At 30.2% G+C, this 21,429-nt stretch overlaps 10 protein-coding genes across 10 annotated transcripts; 4 read left to right on the plus strand and 6 right to left on the minus strand.

The window, feature by feature from the left end:
• Nucleotides 1-723: 723 nt before the first annotated feature.
• Nucleotides 724-1,653, plus strand: tmem93 (EMC6 family protein; the record flags this gene model as incomplete). Its single annotated transcript, XM_020573194.1, has 3 exons — nucleotides 724-827; nucleotides 992-1,184; nucleotides 1,642-1,653. 3 exons carry the CDS (start codon nucleotides 724-726, stop codon nucleotides 1,651-1,653), a joined length of 309 nt encoding a protein of 102 aa, XP_020437311.1.
• Nucleotides 1,654-1,712: 59 nt separating this feature from the next.
• On the minus strand, nucleotides 1,713-2,303 carry PPL_02203 (SKP1 family protein; the record flags this gene model as incomplete). The annotated part of the gene is made up of 2 exons (XM_020573195.1): nucleotides 1,713-1,722; nucleotides 1,834-2,303. The coding sequence occupies 2 exons, from the start codon at nucleotides 2,301-2,303 to the stop codon at nucleotides 1,713-1,715; spliced, it is 480 nt and encodes a 159-aa protein (XP_020437312.1).
• Nucleotides 2,304-3,101: 798 nt separating this feature from the next.
• On the minus strand, nucleotides 3,102-4,832 carry CYP516A1 (cytochrome P450; the record flags this gene model as incomplete). Its single annotated transcript, XM_020573196.1, has 4 exons — nucleotides 3,102-4,121; nucleotides 4,197-4,366; nucleotides 4,432-4,684; nucleotides 4,815-4,832. The coding sequence occupies 4 exons, from the start codon at nucleotides 4,830-4,832 to the stop codon at nucleotides 3,102-3,104; spliced, it is 1,461 nt and encodes a 486-aa protein (XP_020437313.1).
• Nucleotides 4,833-5,000: 168 nt separating this feature from the next.
• Nucleotides 5,001-7,996, plus strand: pgl (6-phosphogluconolactonase; the record flags this gene model as incomplete). The annotated part of the gene is made up of 5 exons (XM_020573197.1): nucleotides 5,001-5,008; nucleotides 5,349-5,381; nucleotides 5,813-5,880; nucleotides 6,968-7,018; nucleotides 7,245-7,996. 5 exons carry the CDS (start codon nucleotides 5,001-5,003, stop codon nucleotides 7,994-7,996), a joined length of 912 nt encoding a protein of 303 aa, XP_020437314.1.
• Nucleotides 7,997-8,179: 183 nt separating this feature from the next.
• Nucleotides 8,180-10,547, minus strand: PPL_02206 (putative protein serine/threonine kinase; the record flags this gene model as incomplete). The annotated part of the gene is made up of 5 exons (XM_020573198.1): nucleotides 8,180-8,560; nucleotides 8,655-9,413; nucleotides 9,492-9,849; nucleotides 9,940-10,195; nucleotides 10,514-10,547. 5 exons carry the CDS (start codon nucleotides 10,545-10,547, stop codon nucleotides 8,180-8,182), a joined length of 1,788 nt encoding a protein of 595 aa, XP_020437315.1.
• Nucleotides 10,548-11,456: 909 nt separating this feature from the next.
• PPL_02207 (DUF3430 domain-containing protein) lies at nucleotides 11,457-12,229 on the plus strand (the record flags this gene model as incomplete). The annotated part of the gene is made up of 2 exons (XM_020573199.1): nucleotides 11,457-11,981; nucleotides 12,056-12,229. 2 exons carry the CDS (start codon nucleotides 11,457-11,459, stop codon nucleotides 12,227-12,229), a joined length of 699 nt encoding a protein of 232 aa, XP_020437316.1.
• Nucleotides 12,230-12,316: 87 nt separating this feature from the next.
• PPL_02208 (alpha/beta hydrolase) lies at nucleotides 12,317-13,153 on the minus strand (the record flags this gene model as incomplete). Its single annotated transcript, XM_020573200.1, has 1 exon — nucleotides 12,317-13,153. One exon carries the CDS (start codon nucleotides 13,151-13,153, stop codon nucleotides 12,317-12,319), a length of 837 nt encoding a protein of 278 aa, XP_020437317.1.
• A 722-nt stretch (nucleotides 13,154-13,875) lies between these two features.
• PPL_02209 (saposin domain-containing protein) lies at nucleotides 13,876-14,951 on the minus strand (the record flags this gene model as incomplete). The annotated part of the gene is made up of 2 exons (XM_020573201.1): nucleotides 13,876-14,144; nucleotides 14,324-14,951. The coding sequence occupies 2 exons, from the start codon at nucleotides 14,949-14,951 to the stop codon at nucleotides 13,876-13,878; spliced, it is 897 nt and encodes a 298-aa protein (XP_020437318.1).
• Nucleotides 14,952-15,991: 1,040 nt separating this feature from the next.
• Nucleotides 15,992-18,202, plus strand: PPL_02210 (uncharacterized protein; the record flags this gene model as incomplete). The annotated part of the gene is made up of 7 exons (XM_020573202.1): nucleotides 15,992-16,135; nucleotides 16,238-16,341; nucleotides 16,407-16,774; nucleotides 16,840-16,965; nucleotides 17,004-17,239; nucleotides 17,297-17,771; nucleotides 18,156-18,202. The coding sequence occupies 7 exons, from the start codon at nucleotides 15,992-15,994 to the stop codon at nucleotides 18,200-18,202; spliced, it is 1,500 nt and encodes a 499-aa protein (XP_020437319.1).
• A 50-nt stretch (nucleotides 18,203-18,252) lies between these two features.
• Nucleotides 18,253-19,788, minus strand: PPL_02211 (RMD1 family protein; the record flags this gene model as incomplete). The annotated part of the gene is made up of 2 exons (XM_020573203.1): nucleotides 18,253-18,555; nucleotides 18,631-19,788. The coding sequence occupies 2 exons, from the start codon at nucleotides 19,786-19,788 to the stop codon at nucleotides 18,253-18,255; spliced, it is 1,461 nt and encodes a 486-aa protein (XP_020437320.1).
• Between the last annotated feature and the right edge of the window lie 1,641 nt (nucleotides 19,789-21,429).

Consider the following 21,429-nt stretch of genomic DNA (forward strand, 5'->3'; position numbering starts at 1 on the left):
AGTTAGTTTTATTTAAAAAAAAAGTTAAAGAATCGTTTTGTTTGTTAAACTTACATGTATTTTCAATTGATTTTAAGTTTTTATTGAAAAAAAAAAAAGAAAAGAAAAAGATAATATTTTATATTATAAATATAAACCAATAGAATAGTATTATTGTTACAAATGATATAATAATAACTATCTATGCTCTTTATAAGCTATGTTTGATTCGATGTTCAGCTTTATAGAACTTACTATGCTTTGTTAAACTAAAATTTTTAAAAAAATTTGAAATTTTTTTTTCAAAGTTCAAAAAAAAATAACAAAAAAAAATTGCTTCAAACATATAATTTTTTTAACGGACATAACAATATTTTGTTGATTAATCTATATTCAACAATATATAATATTCTTTGTCCACATACATATATATAAGTCCACATGTTACTATTTGAGAAGTCCATTCATTCATTCATTGAAGTTTATTTTCAAAAATAAAAATAAAAAAAAACTTAAAAGTTATAACTTTTGATAAAACAAAGTTTATAAATTTTAATCATTAACCTTTTTGAATCAATAAAAGTCCATATTAATATATATGATCTTTTTTTGTTCTTTCCCATATATATGTTTTTTTTAAAAAAAATTTTGTGATCATCATTTTTGACACCAATAAATTTTTTAAGCATTTTTTAAAATAAAACAATTTTGTAAATAATATATAGAGATAATTGGTTAATAGAAATGATCAATCCAGAGCAAACACAACCACAGGCACCAACTGCCACTATTCCTGAGCATATAGACGCTGAATTTCTAGCTATGAATCAAAAATCAATGTATTTTTGGTATGTTTAGTTGTTACTGTTGTGTTATTGTTGTTAGAGTTAAGGTTTTGTAAACCTAACTCAAGCTGTTAAACATCATAGAGATTGTGATATTTATCTACTCTATAGGATAGTGATTAACAAAGATCTTTAATACTAATTTGCAAATTACACATCCTTGATAGTCAAATTCTTATAGCGACAGTCGGTGGAAGTGTAGCAGGTATTTTAGGTTTTTCAGGTATCCCAGGTTTCATATTTTATATCTTTGTACATCTAGTTTTCTGTAGTTTATATAATTTGAAAGACAAAAATCTACAACAATACTTTATTTCACCAAAGACAATGTGGTACGATAGTATAAGTTCTGGTCTGATGGTAAGTCATTTCATTTTAAATCGATTCTAAAACAAAAACTAATAAACTTTCTATCTATCTGCCAATCAACCGACCGACCGACCAACCAACTATTCATTCACTTATATAGTCTTTTGTATTATTTTGGACGTAAGTAATCAATGAAACAATGTAATACTTTCAATTATACATTGAAATAATATAAAATTAATTATCATTTTTTTTTCTCGTTCTTCATTTAACAGATTCTTTTATAATATAATACACATTTATTAAATCAATCAATCTTTAACATAAATAAACTAATATATAATGATAAACAGAATAATTTATTTGTGTTATATTATCTTGAATCTATACTATAGTTCAAAGCTTGATTGAATTTTATTTGTTTTTGTTTTGTAAAGATAGATAAGATTAAAAAAAAAAAAAAGTACGTGAAAAAAAAATGAGATATTTAAATATATTAAACTAAAAGTCTTTAGTTTAAGTTTAACAAAAAATATTGTTTAATATTAGATACAAATTTATATTATATTTTTAATGAATTTAGTTTTCTCTGTTTTAGATTAAAGATTGAAATGAAAATAAAAAAATAGAAATTTAAAAGAAAAAAGTTAATTAGTTATTTGACTTTGTTTTGTGTAAAAACAACAACTAAAAGACTTACCTAATTTCACACCATTCATTGTTGTTACGAATCATCTCTTCTTCTTCTGGGGTAAAATCTTGAGTCAATTTGAAGTAGGCTTTAATTTCGTCTGGGGTCTTGGCACGGATCATGTTGGCGACAGTCTTACAGGTGACGTCCAAGAGACCCTTGATGTCCAAATAGTTGGCAGCGAGAACCAATTCAAAAAGTGTGGTGTGATCGATGGTGTTGCAGAAAGTCTTGTCCCATTGATATTCGTAGATCTCCTTAGAGTCACGCTTCTCGTCTGGCTTTGGGTGGGCAATGTGGTACTCGCACCACTCGATGACACGCTTCAAGATCTCACCGGTGACATTTGGCAATGGAATGGCATTGGTGTCGTCACCGATGTCCTCCATCAAATTCTTGATGGCAACAAACATGTTGGCAACTTCTCTGTCGACTTCGAAAGCTTGAGCATCTGATGATTCAAATTTAACCTTTGACATTTTGTTATATATATATATGTTTATGTATATGTAGTAGAAATAAAGTGAAATAGATAGAACAAGATATATAAATTTATCTGTATAAAAATAAAATTAATTTATTTGGGTGGAAAAACAAAATAAAAAAGTTTTTTAATTTTTTTCTTCAACAGCTCACCAACACAGATTTTTTTTTTTTGATTTTTTTTATTAATTCAAATTTTTTTCTTGTTTCTCATGATGGACCTCAAAAAAAACTTGAATACTTGAAAAATATTTCCACTAAAGTTAAAAAATTAATTTTTTCATTTGACCTGATCAGTTTGTGCATTTTCTTTCGATTTAAAGATTTCATTAAATATCGCAGGTGATTTTGGTTTTGGATCACTGTTTTGTTTGTAATTATCAAACCTTATGTTTTACAAAAACTTATCATAACACTTGATATACATCATCTGTTGGTCTACCAACTTTTTTTATAATCAAATGTGTAAAATTTTATATAATATCATTTTAAAATCTTAAAAGATCTTTATCATTTAACATCAAGAATGTTTTATAATTCAAATATAAATGTGTCTTTAAATAATAAGTATACAAGAGTTATTCGTTTATATAAATAAATAGGTTATTATTATTATTAGATTATATACAAGTATGTTAGTTTGCGAGGGTAAGATGTTAGATATTAGATGTTATTATTGAAGCAAGTTGATTGGGATGGCCTATTGCCTTAATTGTTATTGTTATTGTTTTTGTTTTTTTTTATATATAACTTTTCTAAAAAGTTGTTAATTGTTAGTTGGTATGGTATCATATTTATGCATGTTGTGTAATTGTTGAATTTGGAGAGTCGGCGTTTGAGACATAGAATTTGTATTCTGTACAACTGAGAGCTATACCGAAATGACCATCCTCTGGAAGTCTGTCTGTTTTTGGATCGACGTTGGCCGGTTTGAAATTGTATTGGTGCAACAAATTGGCAGCGGCCAAGTACATTTCATCTTTGGCCAAGTTGGAGCCAATGCAAGAACGTGATCCAATACCGAATGCCAGGTTCTTGTAGTCGTTACCGGTGCTTACATTATTCTCGTTCATCCAACGCTCAGGGCGGAACTCCTCTGGATCCTCCCAGAACTTTGGGCTCATCGCCAATCCGTAGACATTCATAAGCAGTTGTGTTCCCTTGGGAATTGTGTAAGGACCGACAGTCAAGTCACGGCTAGCATATCTTGGCAGTGACAACGCACCAACCGGACGAATTCTCAGTACTTCTTTGATGCAAGCCACCAGGAATGGAGTCGATTGTCTGTGTGTCAATTTAATTCTCTCGGATGGCGCACAAACCTTTGATAGTTCTTCCTTGATCTTTAGCATATAGTGTGGATAGTTCATTAGGAAAAGGAACAGCCATTCGAGAGTGGACGACGATGTCTCTGTTCCCGAGAGTAAGAGGTCAGTGGAGATACGTGAGATACCCTCATCCGTAAAGAAGTCTGGGTCTTCACTCTTTGCAATCTCAATCAATATCATATCCATTAGATCATCACAACGATTAGGATTCTTTGCGAGTGCTTGACGATGTCTAGTGATCGCAGCTTTACTGTAGACCCATACTTTTTCCAGCGATTTCTTCAACTTTTCACGTGACGAATTGAAAAATACCGAGAGGAACGGCAACAAATCTGGAATATTTCCAACAGCCAATTCATGTTCGACCCAAGTGACTGCCTCAATTACATCGTTCTCCTCTTTCTCATTGTATCCAACGATTTCATCAAACAATAGTTTCATAATAATATTTAAAGTGAAAATTTTAAAAAACTTTCTAGGTGATACCTTTAATTATATTTAGAGCAAGTATTAGTAAATGTCTTTTACCTATATTCTAATTCTTAAGTTTTTTTAACTTACCGGTTCACCTGTTTCTACAAATGGTTGGAATGCATCTGTCAATCTAAAGGTTTCTGTTTGAATTTTTTCTATAATTGAAAGGTGAGATTTCATTTTAATGAAACAGCTTGCTAATATAAATCTTAATCTCTTCCAATAATCTCCATTTGAAAATAATAAGTCAATATTATCTAAATTGATTAAAAAAATGTTAATAGAGTAATTTTTATATTTAAATTTTTTAATTTAAACTTACTTCCAATAATTTGAGTTGTATTGCTCAAGAATCTATCAGTAGTGTAATCGGATTGATTTACAAATACTTCTTTAATATATTCTGGATCCGTAATTACTACACTTTGTACTTTTCCAAGGAATAGTGTCATTGCACCTCCGTATATATGACTTAAATTCAATAGAGAAATATGTGGTTTTGTTCCAACTTGAAAAAGATTACCAACTACGGGTAAAGGTATAGGTCCAGGTGGCATATCTGATCTTCTTTTATACTATTAATATATTAAAAGATTTAGTTGTTAGAGTGATATTCCAATTGTTTTCTAAAGATTGATAATCCGTTGTTAATTTACAAAAACTATACTCTACTTTTAAGATCATAAATATTCCTATTATTAATACTAATATTGGTACTATCATTTGTTTTTGTTTTTTTTTTGGATGTAATATAAGTGTATTATACAAAACTAGGATTTTTTAATATTATTTATAAATAAAATATTTTGTTTGAAGTTTTAAGATTTTTTTATTGAACTTTAATATTTAAGAGTTGTAACCAAAGAACTAACAAATTTATACAAAAAGGAAATGAGAAAGTAATCTTTTATAAAGCTTATTTTGTCTTTTGGAAAGTGAATGGTTTTTATAAATCCTAAAGAGCTATTTATATTTTAGCTCTAAAATTAAAATAAAATTTATTTTGTGTTAGTTTTGGTTGGGTATACAACTAAAATTATATGTCTATTTTAAATGGAGTTATTGGACACCTCTTTCAAGAATCCCCATTCTGTCATCCACTACCCTTTAATTACATTTTAGAAATTGAGAGTGTTGTCTAATATCTAGAGATTGTCAACAGATAGATATTTTTGTGGATGGATGCAAAAATCGATGCTCCATTTTAAGAGTGGGAATTGCAAATTTAATTCAAAATAGTGTTGATAAGAGAGAAGAAGTAGAAGAAGAACAGTAAGTTATCATTTTTTCAAAAAAATTATAATTTTAAATATATTTTGTTTTAAATAAAAAAGAGGATGATATATTTAATGTTTGGACTTTAGTTGGAGAGTGTTAAAGTTGTATTTTATCGGGGGTGTTGAACACATCATGTGTTGTTGTGCTATATGGTGTGATGTTGGCATTGGAATTCTATAGTATTTTCAAACAACATAAGGTGCCCAGACATTAATAGAGATTTGACTTTGTTTTTCAATAAAAATTAATTTTAATAATTTCTCTTTTGGTGTTGAATGTAAATATTTATGATGATACCAATAGATTCATTTTTGTTATTATTATGATAGTTTGTGTTGCTGTCATTACTACTATTATTTTTATTATTTCGGAATTACTATTTCTATTTCCCCTCTCAATTTTCAATTTGTTTTATTCATATATAGGGAGAAAGGGAGTAAATTATTAAAAATAATATATTTTAAAAAAATCAAATATACAACTGTTATGTGTGGTAGGCAAAAATAATCATTGAAATAACTTAAATTTAAACTCTGGATTAATTTTTAACAAACAGACCAGTTGGATTGTTTCATTCATCACACCCAATATCCTTGCAACTAAACATTGTTTTAAAATTTTAAATATATTTGGGACATGTTGATTTTTTTTGAACAAACAAATAAACATGAAACAAAACCAAACAATTTCCAAAATAGAAATATAAATATATCGTTCATTTATTTAAAACCTTCCTCGAAAACAAAGGTATAGAAGCTTTAAAATCAAACAAAATTCAATTTGATTTTTATTAATAATGATTGATAAAATAAACAATACAAATAATTAAGTAATATTACTAATTTGTGTTGTGTTTAAATTTTAAACACTGTGCTGAGGGGTAACACAATTAGAAAAAATTCTATTGATATGAGGTAGTGATTGTAAAAACATATCCACTTGTCGATTGTCCTATTGACATAAAATAATAACCAAAAATTATCAAATCTTGATTTTTATTTTAAAATTATTTTAAGAATAGACACTTATTTTATAACATATAACTTTAAAAGATGTTCTCATTGTTTCCTATCTTTTAATCCTTTCTAAATCATTTTTTTTTTGGTCTAGCCATCCAGTTGCAGACATTTCCCTTGATAAAGAGGATAACATTTCTCTGGTTATCTAAAATGTAAAAAATTTACTCACTTGTTATATTCATTACTCATTTACCTTTTTAGATTTTTAATAGTTAATCTCATAGGAAATAACCAAATATGAGTATAAAAGTGAAGCAATAGTACACAATAGAGACCGTGAAAAAATGTAGGATTAGGTGTAAAACACCTAAATATTTTTTTAAAATTGCTTTTTTTTTTTTTTCATACAAAGCAAATTTAAATATGTGTGTTTTAAAAAATAGAACATTTAGTTAGTTAATAATATTATATTTACATACATGCTATTTAGCTGTAACGGTTTATTCTGGTTCAAAAAGTTGTATAGTTTGAAATTTCTTTAGCAGCTATAGATTTTAACTCTATAAGTGTTATTTCATTTTATAGGTTATTTAGAACATACGAATATTCCATCTTTCTAAGTATTGGCCGTTGACACTGCCCTTCCTCATCGTGTCTTTTCATTGTTTTCAAGTTTGATTTAGATCTATATCTTTAAAAGAAACATTTTTTGTGATCATGAAAAGTGATGATCGTTAAAAAATAAAATAAAATAAAAAAAAACATTTGTTTTGTGTGGGATTTTATTCTTGAACTTCACACACCACCCATTCCTATGTTCCGAATAGAAATGAAACACATTTATATTTAATCATTATTATCATTGATATACATATTTTTATTATTATTATTATAATAGATAGAATAACTATTTTAGAAAAAGAGATGAGTGGAGTAAAATTGGTAGAATTCAACAGTGAAGATTCGTTTGTTAATGATTCGGTATCGTTCATTCACTCCATTATCAACGATGCTATCAAGTCGAGAGGCGCTGCCGTCATTGGTTTGAGTGGTGGTACTTCACCAAAGCCAATCTACAATGCATTGGTCGCATCCAACGACATCGATTGGAACAAAGTCTACTTCTTCTGTGTCGACGAGCGATACATTACAAAGACATCGGCAGACTCTTTGAACCACTTGGTTGCCAACTCTATTTTCCGTGAGGGTTTGCCAACTCACAAGCTATTGAACGACGGTATTCACTTTACTTGTCCAAACACATCGCTACCACTCGACCTGTGTATTGCCAAGTACCATGCTGACTTGGAGCATTTGCTAAAAAAGTCTGGTGGTGCTGCCGATCTCGTAACTCTTGGAATGGGTGAAGACGGTCATATCGCATCGATCTTCCCAGTCACCGACGAGAATGAACCACCCGCACCAATCAGTCTTGTCTACCACACAACCACAACCAGATTCGTCGTATTCGACAGAATCACCACCAACTTGAGATTCCTCGAAAAGTCAAGAGCCAAACTCTTCTTTATGAAGGGTGAGAGTAAGAAGGTTGTCTGGGATGAAATGTTGGCTGCACCAGAGAATATTCGTCGTTGGCCAGCACAAGGTATCATCAAATCAGGTCATACATATGTACATTACTTGAAATAAAACAAACGCAAACAAACAAACAAACATTTATTAAAAAAAAAAAAACCTAAATGAACCTATAAACAAATGGAATAATAAAAAAAACTGTAGTTTATTATTATTGTTTTTGGAATGGAGTTTATTGTTTGTATACAAATTTAAATAAATAAAATAGCTTAAAGTTTGTAAATAGTATTACAAAAATTAGAGATGTTGTAATTCTTGAACTATTTGACTTGCTTTTAGTCTCTGTTGGTATTCTATGTGTATACACTGGGTGTACAACTTGTAGAAACCCTGTAAGTTTGGTGGACATTGTATTTCACTCCAGCTGGGAGGATTGTATTGATCCACTGCAAATCGTTTCTCGTCGTATTCAAATGTAATCAAAAAGTGAATTAAATAACCGAATTGCAAAACATCATTGGCATATTGCAGAGTGTAATCGATATGTGAAGGATTGGCATATGTATTGGGAACGATCGATGGTTTCTTTGTTCGCTGCATAATACTATTATCGAAATCACCAATCTTACTGTAGCTTATTAAATTACTACCATCCAATGTTAAAAATATATTATGTGGCTATAATAATATTTAAATAAACCAAAAATATTGTTAGGTTCTAGAAATATTATAAAAATAATATGAATTGTTAATGAATACTTATTATACATACTCTTAAATCTCTATGAGCAATCTTTAGATTATGTAAAAATTCTATTCCTTTTGCAATGTGTAAGAGACAATTCTTTAACTCTGAATGCTCGAATTTCAATGGTAGGTTCGGAAGAATCTGTGAGTTTTGTCCAGTGTCACATGATTTCAATAATAGCAGTGAGTTTTGATTGAATTTCGCGAGGAATCGTTTCTCTCCGACGATCTTACGAATGTTGATATAGGAGAAGAGGTTGGTGTGCATCTTCTCCAGGAAGAGATAAAGCTTGCCGGCCGACTCTGACACTTTGTCAAACTCGATGATTTCGCTCGGTTTGTTCTTACGAATTCGCTTGTAGATCTTGGCTTCGTTGCGAATGTTTTTGAAATTTGGATCGTTTTTACTGATTACCTTGACAACGCAGATCTTTGTGACACCATAGTCGATAGAGTTGCAGTCGTGAATGGTTGCGCCACTTGCACTGAAGATTCCATCGATTGGACTGAGCACCTGGAAGGAATGACCCATTCCAATACTGGTGGGACTGGTAATCGATTCTTGGTTGTACGAAGAATCATGATAGGGAAGCAAGAATTGAATGGAGATCATCAGTAAACAAGGAACGATCTCACCCAAGAGGAAATAGATAATGGTAGTGGCCACAGTCTTTGTTCCACCCGACCAAAAGTCAATATCACTATTGGAATAAGATGGATTCGTTGCCAAAATAATAACTCTACTTAAAATACAAATAATTAAAAGTATTTGTAATTTCTCGATCTGATTGATCAATCAATAAATGTTTGTTAATTAATTGATTTGTTTCTTTTTTTTTTCGGATCTACTTATTGCACTTACACTATGTCCTTTTCCACGTAATAGTTTTTGAATTGTTTTACGTTTGTATGCTATATAACCATGTGATAGAATCAATAGAACAAGATATGCAATGAAATAATATTCCAGTGCCTGATCGAAGCCATCGTCTACATCGGAGCTCTCAGAGTTGGTTTTACGTTTATCTTCCTTCTTGAATGAAGAAATTGAATAAACCATGAAAGAAGAAACATACATGATGATATTGGAGAGGATGACAAACATTGTATATTTCTTTACACCGTTGTCATATGCCTTGTCCACCATGATCAAAGGTATTTCCTCATCTTCTCTACTGTTCATCTCAACAAAATTAGAATCTTTTGGAATAAATTGTAAACTGAAAAAAAAAATCATACTTTAAATGTTAATAATGGTTTGATAATAATAATAATAATAAAAAACAGATCTTTAAAGATTCTATACAAACATTTGAATACCAAGAAACGCTGTCAATGTAATAAATAGATATGATGGAAAATTCGCTGCGAATGAACCTGCCTGGAATGATCCAATGATACCCAGCAGCAAGAAAATCGCTCTAGTCGTACAATTTGAAAATAATAAACAATAAAATAGAGTTTTTACATTATTAAAGAGTGATTTATGATATTTGAATTCGTATATCAAAAGTATAAGGCCTGATATTTCAATTGAAATATATAGTAATAAAAATATTGTTGGTGCTATAATATTGTTTTCATTATTACGAAATTTCGTTAGTTAAAGTTATAATAATCAACTAGTTTTATTGTAGTTTCCTATACCTATAAGTGAATCATCCATTTTTGATAGTTTGTTATATTTTTTGAAAAAAAGGTGTTTATTTCTATTGTTTTAGATGAAAGGCAACGATATTGAGTGATAAGTATTGAATTTGAAATTCTGATTCTACATTAATTCGAACTAAGTAAAAAAAAAAGATGATAAAAAGATTGAATCTATCGATCTGGTGAAATGTGATTTTGGTTATTCTTTTTAGTAGTTATTCTCTTATTTATTACTTGTTGATAACATTTCTCTTTCTAAATTTAACATGTTTGAGAAAAAAATAAAGCTGCGAAACACTGCTCAAAAAAACCATTCAAAGTAAATTAGTTTCATCAAAATAATGGGCTTTCATACCAAAAATAAAATTGCAATTTTATTGCCAAATTCTGCAAAAGATTGGTGGCCTTGCACCTTGTTTTTCAACAAAGTTTCCTTTTTTTTTGAATTTAAAACGACCTACGAATAAGTAAAAAGAAAATTCTTATTTTTTTTTTTAAACACAAACCAAACTGATCACATTGTTCTACATGTTTATATCAAAAATTAAAAATTTAATTTAATTTTGTTATAACAATTAATTCTTGATATTCAAAGAATCAATCAATCAAACAAACAATCACCACAATGAACTTCAAAAAAAAAAAAATGGATTAATAATAAAAATTTTTAATTTATTTATAAACATACATAATACAACAATAATAATTCTGGCAAAAGCTGGTCAACTGTTTAATAATCAAGTTAAAATCAAAGTATCACAACAATGTAATTTTAAAAAAATAATTTTTTAAACAATTACTGAAAGATATTAAAAGATTATCTGTTAGAATTTAGATTTTTTGAAATCTGTTGATTATTTGTAAATATTTATGTATGTAATATCCACATTAAACCACTGGTTTACAAAGTGTAGTGGAACAAAGTATTGCTGATCTATTTACTTTGCTACAAAAAATATTTCGGCCAAAGATATGATGATATTTTAAATATCTGCATTTATTTTGTGCTTCATCATGATTCTCTTGTTGATTTTATAAAGTACTTTAAAACAATCAAGGATATCAATATGATTTTATAAATATAAATATAAACATAACAGACTGTTATCAATCAATCTTTCTTTCTTTCTTTCTTTCTTTCTTTCTTTATACCTCTACCTATTAAAGAAATATAAAAATGTTTAAAAATATAATAATCTGTAATTTTATTCTATGTTTAACATGGTTTACTACATTGTCAGTGGCACAAACCTATGTTAATATGATTCCATATAAATCACCATCGTGTACCGGTGAACAAACTGGAATTGGATATTCGTGGATTGTCGATACCTGTATTGGTTTCCGTGACAACAACTTTTACTTTGATATTAGATCCGATGGAAATGTTACCATGTCAGAGTATTCGAGATCAGTAGATTGCGGTAGCAACAACCCAAACACCCAGAAAACGTTCTATGTCGACTATTGCTATGCGACTGACTATGCCGGTACCGAACAGTATCCACAAAACAACTACGTAAAGATTCAAGTAGTAAACAACCCACCACCTCCACCACAATACGGTCTTAAGTACTCTGTGTTCGAACCAACTGACAACGAATGCTCTGGTAACGTTCAAATGTACTACTACTACGTAAACAACACCGTTTGGCAAGATCAATTCGATCACTATCAATTCTTCTGCTCTGCAACAGACAATGTAAGTTTAACTAAATGATCATTTCATATTCTAAATCATAAAACTAATTAATAATTCAAAACAATACAATATAGTTACCATATGAAACTGTTTGTGCTGTTTCAGACAATGATGATGATAATAAAAATGAAAATGATGATGATGATGAAGTTAATGATTCTTCTAGTTGTTTCACTTCTACTTGGTGGTCAGCATGCGGTATCAGTTTCTATTTAGATTATAAATCATATACAATGACATCTTGTTAATAGAAATAAAATAAAGTGGCTAATTATGTTATAATGATATTTTAATGAATAGATTTATATATACTATATATTTTATTTTATATTTTATTACAAAAGGAATTTAAGTATTGATTCTCTTACAGTCTCTAATGATTTATGTTCTACATCTCCTAGTTTTATTACAACTTCAAAGTGGGTAGCCTCGAAACTGTCGAGTATCTCTACTTTGCTGTTCCATGTGCTCTGTAGTCTCTGCTCAAAGTTCTTGGTTTGTACAGAGTTTACCAGCTTATCGGCTGGCGAATGCACCAACAACCATTTGATTGCAGAGACAGAGTTCTTGTTATTGTCGTCGATCGGTGTGAATCTCTGTGGCGATTCCCATTGCTCTACGTCGTCGTTATTGAAAACAAACGATATATTCTCTTTGTAGTCTGGGAAGTCGGTGTTGAGCTGTTGCATATCGTAGATACCTTGAATTCCGATGCATCGAGTGATCTTGTATTGTCCTTGGATCTCTGCCAACGAAGCATACTGGTTCGGTTGCATCGAGAGACAGGCAATCATGTGTCCACCACAGGAGTGTCCAATCAAGGTGATGTTGTTGACGTCGTAGCGGTAGTCGTCACGGTTGTCTACGAGCCAACGCAAACTCTCGGCAAAGTCATTGTTGTGCACTGGGTAGCGAATCGGTGTCTTGTGTGCCTGCTTGCTCAGACGGTAGTTGACAACCGCCACCATGTAGCCGTGCGAAGCAAAGAGACGACCCATCTCAACATAGTCAGACTTGTCACGATCCATCCAGAATCCACCGTGAACATAGACCAACAGTGGGAACTTTTTGTCAGGTGAAACCTCCTCAACCGATGGTTCGTAGAGATCTAACTTTTGTGATGAATGCACCTTTCCATATGCTTCATCATAATAAATAGCTGTTTTCTCCATCTTTTATTATTATTATTTTCTTTTGAATTATTATATAACAAAATAGATAGATAATAATGACAATTGACTTTGGTAGTTCAATTTTTTTTTTTTGTTAAAAATCATGATCCGAAATTTCACCCCAAAAAAAATAATCGATTATTTTGGATTGTAAATGTACATTTTTTTTGGGGTGAAATATTCATTGAATATTCAAGGTATATATTAAAACAACTTACTTCTCTAATTTATTTTAATCAATCTACGAGAAATTTTGGTTTTATTACTAGAAATTTAGGAGAAAAAAATTTAATATTTATATGGGTATCTAAATAGATGGGTCAAATGACTTTGATATTTTCAATTGTTTGTTGATGTTTTTTCTATACTATATCGTTTGTTTAAGACAAATTTTATTAAGAAAAGGTGTTTCATATATTAAGGATAACTTTAGGAAGTTAGGAAGTTAGAGATTTGATAAAATATTGATATTAACTCAATTTAAGTTCCACAGATTGGTTTGAGAAAGTACCATGTTTAAAGAAATAAATATATTGAATAATTGAAAAAAAAAAAACACAGTTTCTCTGTTTTGGAAATTTAAAACAAATTAATAGACTTTTTATAAACACTTGAATTTCTAACCATAAATTTGAATAACAAAATAATAATAATTTAAAACTCTTCTTTTAATTTAATTTTACTTAAAATTATATATTATTTTTTTATTATATATTATTTATTTATTGAACTCTGACCTTTTTGGTAGACTTTGGGTTGAATCCGTTGCTGACAAAGAATTCACCAGAGGATGAACCAGATCCAGAGATGGCTGAACCAGATCCAGAACCGGTACCAGAGATACCAGAACCGGTGGCGGTACCAGATGGGTTGGATGAGGTGGCAGTTGGGTTGGATGAGGTTGGGTTAGATGAGGTGGAGGATGATGATGAAGTGGTGGTGGAGTTACTCTCAGAATCCGATTTGATTCCTCTAGAGCAACGGTTGGTGACTCTGAGTTGATGACAGAGGTGATCAATTCTGGACCGTATTGGGCGACGATGGATTGACAGATTTGTACCCATGACTTGAATCCGATGACGGAGCAGTCGTTCTCGAGTGAGTTGATGATCTCAGACTCGGTTTGGTTGGATTGGACGTAACCTTCGATTTGACCGACGATCCACTTGCAGACTGGACATCCGAAACCGTCGTCGACGGTGACCAAAGCGGCGAACTTCTTTGATTGCTCACTGGTGCAGATGTTGAGTTCTCCACAGATTTGGGATGGAGTTTGCTTGTTGACCAATTGTTGGATGATTTGTGGGGCGTACTCGGCAACCAAGGACTTGCACATCTCGGACAAAGCGTTACCGATCGAGTTACAGTCGTTTTCGAGGGCGGCAATAATCTCTGATTCAGTGGCGTTCGAGGCGAGGTATGACTCGGCGGTGGAGACAATGTAGGTGCAGATGGCGCATGGAACATCGGACTTGATCATCTTCTTCTCTTCGGCTGGGCAGAAACCGATTTGAGTGCAAATGACGGTTGGGGTCTCTTGTGAGATGAACTTCTCCAAGTAGTTGTTGATCAAGGTGGTGCAAACCTTTTGGAGGCCAGCGGAAACATAGAAGCAGACATTGTCCAACTCTTGTTCGATCTCTGTGATTGTCTTATTGGTTTGGACGAGGTTATCGACGTAGTTGGCGACGAAAGTGCACAAACCACATTCTTGACCAGCAGCTTCGACCTTCTTTGATTGGACGGCGACAGCTGACAAAGCTACCAACATTAAAGTAATAAATAATGCTTTATTCATTTTTAGATAAATATAATTTTACTGGGGAAAAATAAAAAACAGATAAAATTTTTAGAAAAGATGCTCTGGGGTAATCACTGACCAGCTTTTTATTCCAAGCTTATTAATTGACAAACCGTGATGAAGGATTTTTCGAAAAATCAAAAAAAAAAAAAGAAAATAATAATAAAAAAATTGTTGGTGTCAAAACGACTCGCGTTGCAAAAAAAATCTCAACCACTTTTGCCCACCATCTTCAATTGAATAGCCGTCATCTCAGCGTTACAAAAATTTTAAGATCATAAGATTTTTACAAAAAAAACAAAAATCTTTCAAAAATGGGTAAAAAAAATAAGTTTTTTTGTTTTTTTTTATTTCGGTGTCAACAAGATAAAAGTAATTAGAAATTTCAGACACGTATTAAGCAAATATTTAAATGTTGTGATCTTAAGATAGATAGTTATCATTATTATTATTATTAAAAAGAAATTTCGTTTCATTGGGAAAAGTATTTATCACACAACATATATTGCTGTTCTGAATTATTTTCATAAGACTTTGATAATAAATCAAATCTTAACTTCAATATCTTAATTAATTTCTGAAAAAAATATCGATATTTAAGATTGTTATATTTTCAAAAGATATATATTTGTTTAAATACTTTTCACAAACCCTAAAAAGTAGTGTTTACACAAATTGTTTATTAGGGAATAAATATTTACTATTGGGTGTTAGCATAGGTACTAAAAAAAAAAGACAAACATTTAAATCTTTTTTACTTTGATCAAAAGAATTAAAAACAAAATTAAAAATTTGCCAAAACAATTTAATCAAATAAATCAAACCGATTAATTGTTCTGAAAATAAATTGTTATCTTTATTAGCAATATTATTTTTTTATAAACAACATAAAATTAAAAATAAAATTAAAAAGTTACTCTTTGTAAAAAAACGAATCATTTTCTAATAATACAAAGAAAGTGTTTGGTGTCTTTTAAAAATTTTTTTGTCAAAGTCGATGATCATATTTAAAATAATTATGATCCAAATATATAAATATGAATATGAACAGTAGTAATAGTGATAGTACTAAAAAGAGGAGTGTTGAGATCATACCATGGATTGAGAAACAAGTTTTGTCTATAAATACATCATCTAAAAAGATTGGTCAAGTTATAACTGGTGACATAACAAACATAAATGTATGTATGTCATATACCTACTTGATTTTATTTGTTGTTTGTTTGTTTGATTCATTCATTTATTGATTGTTTTTAATGTTACGGTTTAATATTATATTTTAGAAAGATCGATTTATTAGTACTGAAAAGAAAGTATTATATCTCTCAGATAGACAGACATTTATACCCATTTCAATTACTGATGAGGCATTGAGTAAATGTGCAAGGTATGAATTTATTATCGATAGATGATCATTTATCTAAAAGTAACTAATAAGTTTTCTGTTCATAGAAAGAGAGTAGCGATAGCCAAACCTTCAAAGTCTAATATCGACATTGTTATTGGTGCAATCATTTCTATCAATGACCTTGAATTGGTCAATGACAATGGTAGTTTCTCATTGAATCTAAAGGATTTTGATATTATAACAAGAGACAAATTCAATTTGAAATCACTTATTCCCATCACAGATCTACCAAAAATCAAAGACTTTTTAAAGAATAGCCATTCATCTGGTGCCTCTACTGTCACTCCTATTACACCGATTATCGATGACAATGACAGAAATAATAATAATTGTTATTCAAATGGATTCGAATTCGATCCTTATGATTGTATAATACCTCAAGACCAATTGAAAATTCTGGAGAGTTTAATATGTAAATATAGTACTTTAGATATACAAATTGCAATAATACTAACATAATATATTATCGATGTAAAGTTGTGAATGGTAAATGGGAGCAACCTATTAAAGTAAAGACAGAGAAGCAGCTTCCAAATGAAAAGATATCAAAACCAAACAGTATAAGTAAAATAATGAATGATAGTATTAGAAATAAGATCAATGGTAACAATCAACAACCTTCAAATGTCAAAACAAACCAGCAACAACAAAAACAACAAAACAACCACAACAACATGTAGCTTCAAATCAAACAAAGTCAAAGGGGAAAAGCTCACAGATAGAAGAGGAGATAGAAGAAGAGGAGCAAGTTGATAGAGATAAAGCTAGAGTAGAGGATGAAGACCCAATTGTCAATTCAAATGTTAGTGGTAATGGTAGTAGTAGTAATGATCAACATTCAGGTTTTGAAGATGATATATCTTATTCTTCAATGGATGTATGTATTTTTTTATATAAATAATATTAAGATACTAAAACAACATTTTGATAATAGTTAGCATATTCCATGCCAGACGGCTATAATAGTAACAATAGCAATAAAAGGAAACTCTCAAGTCTTAAGTGTCTCTGGCAACAGGAAACAGAAGATATATATGATTCACAAGTATCGTTAATAATTGATACAGAAAAAACAACTACGACAACTACAACCACTACGACAACTACAACTACCAGCGATAATAGCAACAACAATAATAACAACAACAATAATAATAATGAAGATAAAGAAATTAACAATTCCCCAGATAATGATTTTGAATTATCAGATGATGAATCCAACAGAAAGGTGTTGGATCATGATAAGAAAGCAACAACAACAACATCAAACATGGGACCACCACAATCACAGTTTCCAATAGCATCACAAATACCATACTCTACGTTTCCTTCACAACTTTCACAGCTTACACAACTTTCACAATTTACCAACAACAACAACAACAACAATAATAATGATATAAGTAGCAGTATATCTCTCAACACAAGCCTAAACACTGGTCTTTTTCAAACGCTAATAGATAGAATGAGTACGTTGGAATCAATCGTCAAAGACCAATACGCAATCTTTACAAGCAAGTTAACTATACAAAACCAAGAGGTGAACGAAAGAATCACCAATTTAGAAGACCAACAAACAAACCTTACACAAAGAATCACCAATATAGAGAAAGTATTGAAAAAGCACAAATTAATGTAAAAATAATAAATTTCTTTATTATTGATTCTCTCTTAATTTTTATAAATAACAAAAGTAAACAATGATTATGTTTAAGAGGATTATAATTTAGTTTTATTATCTATAAAAATAAACTTTTGGCAAATTGTTATGTAGCCAAATTCCATTTAGTTAGACTATGATATCATGCAGGAACTCAAGTATCATAAAGATCAATTCTAAAAAGATCAAAACAATGACAATTATTTCTAATCTAAATGAACCTATAAAGATTAATTAAAGTTGATTAGTAATTTAATGGATATATCACTTGTTAATATTATAGTACCTTTTGCATCAATATCAGCTCTGCACATATCAATTAGATCTCTTACAACCATCAATCTATGATTCAATGTTCTCACTCTAGGTTTGATTTCCAAGTATTTCTCGGTTAGATGATGATAACTCTCATATTGTTGGTACTCCCAAAAGAACTCTGGTGTATCAAGTAAGTTGGAATGTAGATTTATGGCATTCTTTTGAATGTACAAATTACCCAACAGTTGTCCAACTCTTTTTTGTGATAAACAAATCTATTTAAACAAGATATGATAAATATTAGTGAGTTGACCCAAAAGAAGTTTAATATTTAATAGGTTTTTACTTACTTTTCCTTCTTTTGAAAGATGAACAGGTACTTGTTTGGTTTCGACAATGATTTTCTCTAGATTCTCTTCAAATGAAGATAGTTTGACCGATTGTGAAATCGAATGACTCATTGCAATCTTAACGTATACATCTTCTCTGTCCAATGAGATCTTGTCTTGGAAAATAGATGTCTGACTACCATTGGAATATTCAAACTTCATATCGTCTACCAACTTGTGATCGAGTGGCTCAATTCTGAAAGGGTCCAACATCTTTATAACTTTGAATTCTATGGACGGAGTCAAGTCCCAGAATACAACTACACCATATTCGAAAATAACTACCAATCCGTTCTCATTGTGATTGTATCCGTAGTCCCTTGTCAAGTCAAAGATTGGCTCCATCAAGAAACTCTCTGGAACATTATCGGAATCAATCGTTGGTGACGATGGTGGATTCAATTTGGAGGGATCATAGATTTGATCGTTTAGATCTCCATTCCAATAGATAGGAGGTTGTAGTTTATGCTGTTGCTGAGGATGTTGATGGTTTTGAGCGATTGGTTTTGGTAGATGTGGAAGAAAGTTTGCACCTTCGAGAGAGCTATTAGTATTATTATTATGGACGGATCCAACAATGTTGCCAGTGTTATTGCTGTTATCAAGTTTGATAGTAGGAATTTGGTTACCAATTGGATCATCGATCGGAGTGGGAACTGGAATCGGGATATCCATTGGAGGTGCCTCTGGCTCGCGCTTGAGAGTGAAATAAAAGAATTCCTTGTGCTCAATCGGATTCAGACCAATTTGGTCGATGTGGTGAAATGATTGGTTCAGACTCAGTGAGTCTGACACACAGTATGCAGACACCCTTCTCAGCTCTCTGGAGCTATGGGCACAGAGCAGTCCGCCATTCTGTCTTGACACTCCGGCTGCCTTTGAGGGAACGATTCTCTTTTTCTTGTAGGCAGTTTCAGTGGGTGAGCTTCTATCTAACTTTACACCATGACTATTGTTAAGATTGCCTTGGTGATTGTTGTGGTTGTTTGGTTGGCTATGACTACCAACAACATTACCTACATGACCGTTGATCATATGTGGGGGTTGATGTGATTGATGATTTGGCAAGTCATTATGAACCAGATCAATATTATTAATTTTCTTTTTCAATGGGTCCATGATTTATGATGATTGTGTTTTGACGAGTGAGTGATTGATTGATCAATACGATACAATGATAATTTTGTTTTTGATATTTATTATTTAGATTCAAAACATTAACGATTACACAAATAGATATTGGAATCTTTCTTCATTATGTAGTGAACAGACAATTTTAAAAGTAATTATTTCTTTTTTTCCGGAAAAACTGTTTAAAATATGGACATTTAAATTCATATATATATAAAGTAAATTATTTATCCCATTAATTTATAATTTAATAATAGAAAGAGATATGTAAATATTTTTTTTTTATTGATTTTTTATTATTTAAAAAATAAATGTTTACTTTAAAAAGTTAATAGATTTTATAAATAATAATAAATAAATTAATCTGACAATTATTTTAATTATGACAACAACTGATTATAAAATTAGATATAGTTGAAAAAATTTTGATTTTTATTTTAATTGTAAAATTAGTTATGAATTTGTAAAATAATTTCCAATGTTAAAAAAACAAAAAATGATAACAAATAAATATGATAAGTGAAGAGTATTTATTATAATGGAACAAATAACTATTGAACGATTAATGGATATGAACTAAAAAATAGATAGATAGCTTATAGTTTTATTTATTTTATTTTATTTTAAATTCAGATGTTTGAAGAATGACAAGTTTACAATTTAATGATACATTTGAAATCAATTGTGATAATTGAGTATTTATAGTTGTCCACGGAGATGTTGTTTTGGATTCACACAACAATCGGAAAATCTAAAAAAGACACACAACCATAACAACTATTAAAAGAATCATCTATCTACATTCCATGGATTCTCTATCTCTAAAAATAATAATAATAATATGTTTATAAAATTTAAATTAAAAATAAATAAAATAGAGAGGTAAATATACAAAAAAGTTTACTAAATCATTGTTGGTTAAGATATGCACCTTTGGAGGGTGGGTAGAAATAGGAGAATTGTTTTTGATGCTAATGCATCAAGCAGTATGGAAGAGAAAAGAATCAGTAGATGTGGTAATTGAGTATGTTGTTGTTGTTAATGGCACTACTGTATTTACCTGCCATGCTTGGAACCTGATATTATTGTTATTTTCAACATGGATCATTTTTGACCTTGAGGTAGAAAGAATATTATTGTCATATAAAACCATAATAAAAAAAAACGATTTATTATTATTCCAGTCAACCAATGAATAATATTGGTTTGTACGAAAACAAAATCATATGATAATATACAGTATATTATTACTTATTTAGCTATGTTGTTAATGAACTATTATGATATTGTCTATCTTTCGTTTTTGGTAATAATATGTTTGTATTATTTCGATTTTGGTGATGAGTGACATATGGTGGTGGTTGGAGGAATGTTTTCCCACCACCACTACCACCAAGAACAACAACAACAAAAATAATATACTTTTTGTGATATTAAGATATGTCCAAATATCTAGAGTACTGTGTTGTGGTCACATCAATCGATTTTGAATAAGGAAACTAAAAAAGTAAGAATTATAAAAATAAAATATATAATGACAGTATAAATATTAAATGCTGCGATCTAACTTTCATACTTTTTGTATTGTAATGTTTAGCATCATTCTTATTATTGGGTTGATTTATATAT

Source organism: Heterostelium album, assembly GCF_000004825.1.
Source record: "Heterostelium album PN500 unplaced genomic scaffold PPL_scaffold2, whole genome shotgun sequence".
Lineage (NCBI taxonomy): Eukaryota > Evosea > Eumycetozoa > Acytosteliales > Acytosteliaceae > Heterostelium > Heterostelium album.